This window comes from Podarcis vaucheri, assembly GCF_965113315.1.
Source record: "Podarcis vaucheri genome assembly, chromosome: 8".
Classification (NCBI taxonomy): Eukaryota; Metazoa; Chordata; class Lepidosauria; order Squamata; family Lacertidae; genus Podarcis; species Podarcis vaucheri.
The window spans coordinates 58,484,643-58,496,333 of NC_138766.1; the positions used below are offsets into that span (position 1 = coordinate 58,484,643).

Here is an 11,691-nt window from a genome sequence, read left to right on the forward strand (position 1 = left end):
GTACTTCCATGCGGTTCCCGGGTCTTCCATCCAAACACCTGCTCAGCTGTAAAAGTCTAAAAGAGCAATCAGTCATGCTGAGTGTCTTACTTATGAGCAAGGTCATTAAAGAGTGGAATGCCGCAGCACAACTTTTCAAGGCTAAAGGTGGGTATTAATTAGGCCAATTCAGTAGTCAGTGCTTCCTTAAACCATTTTAATCAGCCTTGTGCTGATTTCAACACTAGTTGGGTTTCAACACAATCAGCCTTGTGCTGATTTCAACACTAGTTGAGTTGGAATACAGATACAGAAGAAAGCAAAACAAAAGACCTAATTATGTTTGTCACTAAAGCCACTACAGAATGTCACTTGGCCCTAAAAGCCTATGTTACTCCCCATCAGGGACATGGGTTTCTGGGAAATTTTCAAGTGGAAATTTTTCAGTTTGCAATGGGAAATTCTCTTATGCCCTACAGCAGGCATGGGGGAGTGTCTCATGCTATATTCATTTTATTTACTATATGTATATCCTACCTTTCCTCCAAGGAGTTCAAAAGGAAGCAGGATAGTTCCCCACCTCTGTGTGCTATGTTTTTCAGAGCCAAGTGACAATGTATTCTAGCAGGGCCTCTGTAGTGGCTTTATTAGTTGAATCAGGTTCTGAGGCCTCTGCTTCTGTTAGAATATTTACTCCATTTAACTTTGTGATGTGTCCTTTAAATGTTTTGTTTTGACCATATCCTGCCCTTACGTAATGTCTTATGTATATAGACCCTGGCCTTTAGATTTAGATTTATAATTTGCCAGATTTTTGGCTCTGAGATTTGTATTATTAATTTAAAGCTGCAAGCCTGTGTATTCTTATTTAGGAATAAGCCCTACTGAACTCTGATATTTACTTCTAGTCAACAAAAATAGGATTGAGCTGCATCTTGGTTACATCCAAACTGTTGAACTGAAATCGCCTGAGAAAATGGTTTAAATTCCAGTACTTCCATCTGACTGATTTATGGTTAAGACTTACCAGAAGCTAATTAAATGGAAGCATGAGAATTCCCTAAGGGTGAATATGGAGAAATAAGATCAGGGCTTTCCTCTCCTTTTTCTTTTGGTGTGTGTGAGAGAGACAGTAATCACCGTTATGGAGTACTGGCACCTTTTCTTTTCTTTTAACCCTCCCGCCCCAAAAAAACACTAGACATGGTTAAGTTGTTGGGGATAAATTGCTTATACCAAAAGCTTGAAATACTTACTAAGTATTGCTACTGAAGTTTATTTTAAATGTTTCTATAGTTTTACTGAATAAACTGATGAAATAAAAAAGGAGTTAATTGGAATCCTAATCTAATGAACTCTCAAATACCTTCCAATGTAACTACATCTATGTAGCACTGATTCTGTAAGGTAAAGGAAGGTCACTACAATTTTTCAAAAGTGAGCAGCCTGCCTTGAAATCTAACATTAATGGCTTTGCTATAACCTTTTGGTTTTAGAGCTGTTATTTGTTTATAAGTCTCAATAGCCTTTTTGGTATCACAGCTTCCAAAAATGGTTAAACTAAATTTTCTTCATAAACAAGCCAAATCTGAAAAAACAAGCTGATCATTAACTAAGATTGCAACATTCCACCCCACAATCTCTAGAATTTTTAGGTAGATCTTGCTTACTTGTCCTTTTGATCAGACACCAGCCTTGTGGGGGAAAAATGGCTCTATAAATATTTGAGTATCTTTTAATTATTGACTTTGGTGATGTCATTAGAAGTCAAGGAAGCAATACCTATGAGTTACTGAAGTGCAAGATTGCTACCAGACCAAGGGCTAGATGTGGCTCTCCAAGCAATTTTTTATGCCCCTCACCCTCAATTTTTTGTGGTTGCACTAAAAACAAAACAAAACTAGAAACAGGGCAGGAAATGCAAGTTTAAACTACTCCTCAACCCAGGCCAGGCCAGTAATGGAGATGCGAATTGTCTCCTATCAGACTGATAATCTTTTGATCAGGGAGATGACAGCTCCCATTCTCAGCTGAACTACACATGTGCCCGTATTTGTGTATGCATGTACATGCAAGTGTGTTCTTGTTGGGAGTACAGGGTGACCACACCCACTAGAGTGGGCCTTGCCTGCTCTAAATGAGTGAAGGATTGATGCCAACTGAGAGCCAAACATCACAATTCTTAGATGCCAGTTCCTCCATGCTTTTAACTCAAAATGCAGAGACCAAACAATGCTAATAGTTAACAAAAAGAAAACAGACACACACCCTTTTTGGAGGCATGCTGCATGTCCTCTAGCACTTCTGCCATTTGCCAAAACATTCCGGGAACCAGCAGAGTTATCTGTGCTTGTGAATCTGGGGAGGAGGAGCTGCACTAAATGCTTTGAGTGACCTTGTTATGAGGGACAAAATGAGAGATAAACTGTTCATGAACAATGATATAAAGCATTCTTTCAGAGAGAGCTGTGGACCTGTGCACATGACAGAAACATTACAGAGAGCTTGGTTCTGGCATGAATTATTCTGTCAATTTATGCTTTCTCAAACAGATCATTCTTAAAGAAAGCACAAAAGAAAATGAGATGCAATGCAGTGGACAGATCAAGATTACATAAAACTGGCCAAAGTTTATTGACCATAATAAAACTTGTTAACAAAGGAGACCAGATCTGAAGCAGCTTATACTTCAAATGAAATCCTCCTTTCTAAGGCAGCACTTAAATGAGTAGTTTTTTATGCTTCATCCTCAGACAGCAGTTGAGGTACTTCCATGGAATGTAAGTTCACTCTCTTCTCCATATTAAGTGTAAATGTGTAACTCAGGCATTGAATAAGCAACACTTTGAATTCTTTTTACTTCAGAAAATTCCGAAGTTTGATCTCATTCATAAACTATTAAATTCATCCTGGTTTGGAGAACTCTTTATAGAGATAAAAGTGGAGCTTAATTAAAGCTATCAATTAGCTGCTGGTTTTCAAGTCCAATACCTTTTACTAGATCCAAGGAAGACACCCTCGGTTTAAATAAACATTTCGAAGAGGATCAGTACATGCCCCTAATAAAAAACCAAGCATAGCTTTTTACAACTTTCTTCTATTACTGATTTTTTCCCCCTTCCAAAGATGCAGCTCCACAGGCACAATGGATTTATGTGCAGAAGAGAGCTTTCTTTCCCTGCCAATCCCCACCATGTGCACTCTCAGTCAGCTCCAGAGGGTTGGGAGAACCTGTTCAGCACACTTGGCAGCATGTGTGTGCATGCACAGAAGAAATAGAAGTCTTGTTGAATCAGCAGAACCCCACTGGCACAGCATTAGATGTAACCCACTCTATGTGTATTCCTCCTTTCTCCAAGCTGCTCTGTATTAAGCCACCGATAAACCCACTATCCAACCTGACGTAGTTTTTGTTTGTTTTCGTGTGGGAAATTGCAGTCACACAGAACTATGTCCAAGTGCTAGTTAGTGTATGAAGGGGCGAAGACAACAGGGTTGATTCCTAGGCCAGGGGTCTGCAACCTTTAAGACAAAAAGAGCCACTTGAACCTGTTTCCGAAGAAAAAAAACCTGGGAGCCGCAAAACTCGTCATTATAAAAATAACTTTTTTGTCACTTTTTTATTATTTCTTTGTTTGACCTCTCAGAATTACTCCTCCTCATAGAAATAAACGTTAAATTAACAAGTTACCTTTGTGTGTGTGTGTGTGTGTTCTTCACTCCCCTTCAAAACAGTGACCAGCGTACATGCCCCTTACAATGTAGTGGGCGGGCAGGCGACGTTGGGAAGGTGCGTGACTAACGCATGCACCGCCCCCATGCGACGTCACAGCCAGTACAGCCGCCGCCACAGTGGGGAGTGTCGGGGCGCACAATGCGCCTCCTCCCCTCACTAGTATCCGCCCCGGAGCCGCAGCAAAGGTGTAAAAGAGCCACATGCGGCTCCGGAGCCGCGGGTTGCAGACCCCTGTCCTAGGCTCAGCTAGGTTGCACACCCTCTTCTCTGATGAGAAAGGAAGCGAAGCCTACTCTTCTTGTTCTCTCTCTACACCACGTAACTGGCAAGCGCCAATCTTAAAGCATGTTTGAAACTATCTTTCTGTATTTTCTACCCAGGAGTTTTCTGCCTGTGCGCTCTCTGCAGCTGCTTGGACAAATACATGAATGTGATCTTTGGAACATTTTGTAAGTAAAGTATTTTTAAACTTACTTAACTGTGTGTGGTCTACTTATTGCAAGAGGGGTACAGAGGGTCTAACAACTTATATTCCTAATGCTATACTGTTGCTTGACTTTTGTGAATTTAAACTCTGTTCTTGGGGGGCTCTCTCCTGCTGGACAGCGGGTTTAGCCCCATGTTTTGAATCTAGGCACCCAACCAATTCTTTTATTTATCCCACCCGCATGGGTCACAGGAATTCTTATTTTCCTTTTACATTTTAAATAAGAATTTGCAATTGAGAATGGAAGCCAACATGTAACAAAAAGTCTTGTGGCACCTTAAAGGTGAACAGATTTATCACAACGTAAGCTTTCATAGACCACAGCCCACTTCATCAGATGCATGAAAGATTATTCTCAGTTGGTAGATAAATGTGTAACTTAAGTGTCACCTCCCATAGTCCAAGGAACAGTACTCCAGATTGTTCCATGGCCAATTCCAGATACTAGGCTGTATCCAATTCAGGACAAAGCTTTCCTGAGACAGAATACACTCTGGCAAAGCCTAAAATGTGGGGCTAGGAACTTTTGCCCAATATTTCCAACTCCTGCCCATTTACCTTGCACAACATTGCATTGGATATAATCCAGCATGTATTGTGCAAAGTAAGAGGCAAGTTGTGCTTGTGTTCTTCAACAGCTATACCTTTAAGCATCCAAGTTTCTCCCCCTGCTAATTTAGAGGAAGAAAAAAACCTTTATTTTCATCTGCAGTTAAAATTTATTTGCCTAGATTTTATTTGCCAAATTAAGATTCCAAAAAGCAAAGCTGATATACACAAAAGGAATACATTTAAATAAGAAAAAAATATACAAATTTACAAATGGAAAAAGAGAGGCAACAGAGAATTAACTATTTGTTCTTAAATCCATGCATCTTAAGCTAGTATCACTTGTCCTGAAACCAAAATGGCTTTTGACAATGCAGACAGAATGGCCTTGTTTAGACACAACACTGAACTATGATTCAGTGTTACATGCACATGTCTCAGGCATATGTGCTCCCTTCCCCACTCTGTCAGTGAAGAGGGTAACGGATGATGTCAGTTCTGTTATAATCAACCACTGTGCTAGCATTATGTCCAAACACAAAACTCTGGGTAATCTCAACTATGGATTAATGAAACAATTCAACTTTGTGGTGGAACTTGGGTTGTTTTAGTATAGTACAGTGGAACCTCAGTTCTCAAACACTTTGGAAGTTGAACGTTTTGGCTTTCAAACGCTGACAACCCAGAAGTAAATGCTTCTGTTTTCAAACGTGCCTCGGAAGCTGATCAGCTTCCGAGGCGAGTTTCTCAATTTTTTCAGTGGATTTTGCCAACCAGCAATTGCACCTTGGTTGCTGAATGTTTTGGAAGTCAAACAGTCTTCCAGAACAAATTACTTTCTACAACCGAGGTTCCACTGTACAGTGAAAACAAAACATTTCCCTATGTTTGGACATAATTCTGAACTGTTGCTAATTAAAAATGAAAGTGAAAGCATCCTCACTGTCACACAGACAAGGGGAAGGAGCAATTGATGAGCCCAAGGCTTATTCAGGTAACATTAAACTATAGTTTAAAGCCAAGGAAGGTGCAGCTACAGTGTGCTAAATTTGAAGTTAGTGCTACGAACTGTGTGCTCTGTAGATAGAACATTCAAACTTAGCACTCTTTTTTTGTTAATCAAATATTCAGGTAGAGGTATACCATATGAAACAATATACTACTAAAGCATGAATAGAACTGCACACCCTCTTAAGACTAGGAAATAGGTTTATTAAATCATTTATAACTCCTGATGTACAGCCCAATCCAACACATTAGATGAAAAGCCTCATTCAGTTCAATGGAACTTACAAGTAACTCTCTGTAGAACTGCATCCTTACTTCCTTAAAATTCCCAAGTCTTGCCTTTGACAAGATGGATAGCTATTTTGCCATGGATTTAAAGTGTACAGTATTAAGATTTAATGGCTGGTGTTTGAATTGATACATTTCTAGATGCCTACTGAAATGGCTTTTACCAGTTACCAACTTGAACTTTTAAGAAATTATTCAGTTTTGAATTATGAAGAACCAAAGCATCCCCAATATGTGAGATATATTTTGCTAAGCTGGTGAAAGATATTACATGAAACATTTCTCAAACTCCATTATACAATTATTGTGGCCCTTAAAAATTCTCAGTGGTGCAGGAGCTGCAAATCTGAAAGCACCACATGCTGCATCTAAAGTGCTCAGCTACACTGGTAGCATAATCACATGGTTTGGTCATTTAGATGCAGCCCTGAGCCATATGCCTAAAGCACCTATGATGAGGCCAGAACCTCTGAAGGATACCTATATCAGTGAAAGCTAAAAATCGTGACCCTTTAACTGTACATTTTTCTGCATATTTAAACTTCTGAACATGAACTTAGTTTTTCTATCATATCCCAGGAGGTTAGAAGGCATCTAAAATTTTCTCTACAGATCCAACAATGAGCAAATATTCTATTTTAAATGCTTGCTAATATTTGTATACTTCTGATTTTATACTATTACATTTTGTATACTTTAATGGACTTATTGCATATTAGTGTAGGTAAGGACCCATCTTTCCTGTTTTTTTCAGTATGTTCCTGACAGAGCCTGTGTTTGTGCAGCTTGCACAGCTCTTTTCTCCCTGCTGATGGAGGTACTGGGTTTTTGTTGTTTTTTGGGGTGGGGGCAATTTCCAGTGCTTCCCTTGCAGAAGAAATAATCTGAAGCTCAGAAAATGGACTTGCGGACAGACTTCAAGCTGCACTGTAATGAATATGAGAAACTTATCTATTAGTGATATAGAAATCCCATGAAGCTAATATGCCACGGCTTTACACATGAAAATAGAAAGTCATCAGAAAATGCTTAGTTCTGAACTTAGTAAAGTAACTAAATTCCATATAGCATCAGCTGTCCCCTACCTAGTGCCCTTCAGATGCTTCAGACTACTATTTCCATCAGTCCCAGCCAGAACAACTGTGCTAACTGGGGATGATGAGAGTTGCAGTCCAAAACATCTGGTGGGTACCAGATCTGAGAAAGCTGCACAGCATTCTGAATACTGTCAAATGGCAAGCAGGCCATGATGTGACAGTTTTCAAAATACTGAAGATTGAATCACTTATAATTAAGCATGTCCGCAACAGAAGATTCTTAAAATGTTAGCTAATTAGTATATTAAGATTTTTTTGTGTTTTGTTTTATATAAAGCTGTTTAGCATTATATCATGAGTATCTAACAGGGCCAAGATAAGTAACCACATATCCCCCCTCCAGTTATAAGGTGTGCACATACAAGATTTGCTTATAGGTATGGCTGTAACAGCCAAGTATTTCTTACAGATAGCCTTTGTCTTCTGCGTTGACTAAAAAAGGCATCCAAATACAGTATTTACACATCTGATATTGCAAGTGTGTTGCAGTATGATTATAAAGTCAGGTCCCATATGAAATTCTGAAGTTTCCACAAAAGGAGGCTCATCATGGGTAAACAGATAACATTTGGTATCAATTCTTAAAGAGTGAACAGCACAACAGTTGCAGGTTTGGTAGTCGTTTGCCACTTTTACTTGTACTATCATGATCATAATGACTCCAAAGTCCTGAACAAAATGCATTCACACTGTCCCCCAAAGTGGTCAATACATTTTGCAAAGGTTTCATTCAAGTTCTTTGAAAGTAACACAGCAACACTAGCTGCTTCTCACACACTGTCCTTCAGCAAATGTGTTGGTACGAATATCAAAACAAAACAAAACAAAACCCTTGTGTAGGACTGGCCAATAAAAAGGCCAACTAGAAAAGGTCACAAATCAACTTCACAAGTGGGCACATATGTGATCTATAACCCTTTGTTTGCAGAGGTATAAGTTTATGCAGGATCCACAGAAGTTCAAGTTAGATTCTTCAGAGAAGAATTTAAAGCTTCATATATAAATTGGATGATATTGTTTGTGACCAAGCTTCTTCCTACAAGTTGGGCAAGAATTAGCATTTCTTAGTGAATCACGGAGGCACTGACTACAAAAGACATGACCACACTTTGTTGATACAATGAGCCGCCCACTCTGCACAATTTCAGAGTAGCCATCCATGCAAATTGGACAACTCACGGTACCTGAACGCCGTGAATTTGAAATTCCATCATCAAGCAATTCCAATTCTCTGGGCAATGTACCGGTCAGCACCACATCATTATCTCTTGCGTCGTCATCATCACTACTTAGTACACAGCTGTCAGGCAGTTGTTGCCTTCTTAACTCTCGATTTCTTCGTCGAACATTTTCTTCAACAATCACAACAGAATCATTGTGTGTCAGATCAACGACTACTGGTTCTGAAGATTCACAAGTAAGGTCTACGACTTCTTCACAAGCACCTTCTTCGAGGTCAATTGGCTCTGCCTGTGAAGTGGCCTGTGAAGCTGCTTCAGCAGCTGAAGCAGCCATTCTACTTTGCTTGCGTGTTTGTCTGGAATTAATTGTCCCTCCACAACGCTTTTTGGGCACCTCGGTCTTCCCCATCCTTTCACTGGAAATCACAGGAGTGGCTGCTACATCATTTCCGGTGCTAGAAACTGTTGCTGCAGCAGCAGCCATTTGCAAGGAGGCCACAAAGGAAGTTGATGGGGATGAAGAGGGAGAAGCAGGGGTTGAAGCAGCAGGCCCTGCAGGCTTGATCTCCAGGGCACCAGAGAGACTTGCTAAGCCAAGGCCACTGCCCTTCTTATTCTTCTTGCGCTTGGCACTACGCTTGGCATCAGTAGGGCTCATGGTACATAGAGGCAGAAGAGGCGAAACTCCCAATTAAACTAGTATTCTAGGAACAAAAGAAATGCATGATAAATCCTGACACATGACATAGATTGCCCATATACATATTTCCAAGTGACTAGTCACAAAACACAAGACTGTACCCACCCACATTGTGGTATGTGAATGTACTTTTTAAAAAAAACCACAAATGCTCTATTCCTAAGTATGGTTTTCTCACATTGTTCAACTGTCCCTTAGTCAACTGGGCTGTGCTGCAGCTGGAATGGAGGTTGATGGTTCTTGGTGTCTCTGCCCCAATTCCTGGCTCAGAGAACAGATTCAGAACTGAACTAAGTCAGTATGCATTCCCTTTCAATGCACAAATAAGCATCAAGTCTACCTAAGTATCACCAAGGCCTCAGCATTAAATAATTAAAATTGCCTACAATCTATTATTAGCAATAGGGCACTGGAAAATATATATCTATGCAGATACTGCAAATAAAACCATTGCAAATGCCTTAAAAGCACTGAATAGTGAATCAATAAAACATTCAGATTTTGAGAGGTATCAATCTTAGCAGCTCAGGTCCTGTGCTGACTGATTATTTAAGGGGCTTCTAATGATGATCTTGCTTCTCAAAAGTGAAATGGCTCTAGTACTTAAGCAGTGCCCCTTTTCTTATTTTGCCTTTCATGTCTTCTCTTATTTTTGCTGGCTTGATTGGAAGAATAAAGGTTTGCCCCCTTTATTTGGTTTCTGCTGCATCATTGCACCTCACTGGCTTGCTAGAGTACTTCTGCTACTGGGCAGCTATAAATTAAGTAGATTAACAAACATGGGGAAAGCCAAATGTCACTTAGAGAAGGATCTGAAATATTTTCCTTGAAGCTTGAATTTGTTTATTCTGGATTTTTATTTGAGGTTTTAATGTGTTGTAAACAGCTTTGAGATTTTTCTTTAAAATATAAAGCTGTATATAAATGAAATTAATAATAATAGTAAACCCCACTAGGGAAAAATGGCACCTAGACATTCTGTTGTGGTGACCGTAACCCAAGTTTACAGTGCCATTTGGTGATTAGCTTATACACCTTAGTTTCTAACACTGGCTAGAGCTCATCAGAAAGACGGGAAGTTCAACACCTGTCTATTAAATATATTAACCACATCACCTCCAGGAATTCAGTAAAACCAGATTATCTGCAAGGAAACTCCACCCGAGGATTTTTGATACCATTTGGTACATAACACAGTGTACATCTCTCCTGGTATGCCCCATGGAGAGCCCCATGGAGAGCCATAAATAGCAACACCCTAGTGGTCCCGGGCCCTAAGGAAGTTAGATTAGCTTCAACCAGAGCCAGGGCCTTTTCAACACTGGCTCCGGCCTGGTGGAACGCTCTGCCTCATGAGACCAGGGCCCTGCAGGATCTGATTTCTTTCCGCAGGGCCTGTAAGACAGAGTTGTTCCGCCTGGCCTTTGGCTTGGAGCCAATTTGATTCCCTCCCCCTTTCTTTTTTCTTTTTCCTTTCTCCTCCTGTGATGAGGCTGCATTTTAATATTTCAATATTTTAATGTTGTATTTTAATCTTGTTTTTAAGTTGTATTCATTCAACTTGTTTTTATTATTGCTTGTTAGCTGCCCTGAGCCCGGCCTTGGCTGGAGAGGGTCGGGTATAAATAAAAATTATTATTACATCTACTGAGTCAAGCCTGTTGTGTGTCACTTTGGGTGGGCTATACTAAAAAGGGTTACATACAATCTCAAAATCAAGCTAATAAATGCCTTATCTCCATTATAGGGACTAGAACATCAGGCACTCACTGCCACTTCCCCAGCTCCAAAGCTAGGAGAAAGGCTAGAGGCTGGTTTGGCAGCTGAACCCAGGGGAAGCCGGGTGGTGGTGGGGGGAGCACCACACTTCTTTGTCGGGAAGAGGTCCTGACAGACAGGCTGGCAACTCCGATGTTAGGCTTGGTCAGCAACTATCCAGAGGCCTGCTTGCAACCTTTGAGCTGGGGAGATGTGAATTGTTAGTACAAACCTTCCAGGGCCGTCTCCGTTCACAGTTCGAAGGTCGCGGGGGGGGGGAGGGGAGAGGCTGGGGCTCCTCGGAGCGGCGAGTCTTTACCCGAGAGCAGGCCTTAGGCGCGCCAAGGAACGAGATTGTGCGCACTTCCTGTTCCCTGCCTAGGCCACCACGATTCCAAAAAGCCTCCCATCGCTGTCCCCTTGCGCAGAGCTCGAACCACGCCCACATATATTCGTTACGGTTTCGATTCTGAGGGATCGCCTCCCTCCCGCCCCACGGAACCCTCAGCCTTCAAAGCAGCCTCACTGGAAGGAAAGGCCCTGCCGAGGAGCGGCCTTTCTGAAGACGACAGCCAGGGCCTACCTGTCACGAACATCCGGCGTATAATGGCAGTCTTTCGAGAAACGCCTCCCCGACCCTCCCCTGTACGGGACGAAACTACCTCAGAACAACCTCTAGCGGCCGCTCCCGCTACCCAGAGGCCCCCCAAAAGGGGAACAAATCCTTTCTTAAACCCACCACAGAAACGGACGACGCTGCAGAAATCCACACGGCCGCACTTTCCCGAGCAGCCTCCCTCCGAAGACTCGCGCGAACCTTCCTCTCCGAGGCTCCCACACAGCTCTACACCCGACCGCTGAGAACGTTAAAACGTCACTTCCTCCTCCTCCTCCTCCAATTAACCCCC

At 41.4% G+C, this 11,691-nt stretch overlaps 1 protein-coding gene and 1 long non-coding RNA gene across 3 annotated transcripts; one reads left to right on the forward strand and one right to left on the reverse strand.

The window, feature by feature from the left end:
- The first annotated feature begins 1,530 nt into the window (after positions 1–1,530).
- Positions 1,531–7,974, forward strand: LOC309538527. Its single transcript, XR_014222274.1, has 2 exons — positions 1,531–2,759; positions 4,096–7,974. It is a non-coding gene; the product is annotated as an uncharacterized lncRNA (long non-coding RNA).
- LOC309538426 (E3 ubiquitin-protein ligase RNF4-like) lies at positions 4,915–11,675 on the reverse strand. Of its 2 annotated transcripts, none has more exons than XM_082234011.1 (2): positions 11,523–11,675; positions 4,915–9,029 (listed from the first exon to the last, which is right to left on the reverse strand). In XM_082234011.1, exon 2 carries the CDS (start codon positions 8,981–8,983, stop codon positions 8,138–8,140), a length of 846 nt encoding a protein of 281 aa, XP_082090137.1. In that variant the 5' UTR covers positions 8,984–9,029; positions 11,523–11,675; the 3' UTR covers positions 4,915–8,137. The 2 variants fall into 2 exon arrangements, with proteins under 2 accessions (XP_082090137.1, XP_082090138.1); XM_082234012.1 differs by having other exon boundaries at positions 11,367–11,660.
- Between the last annotated feature and the right edge of the window lie 16 nt (positions 11,676–11,691).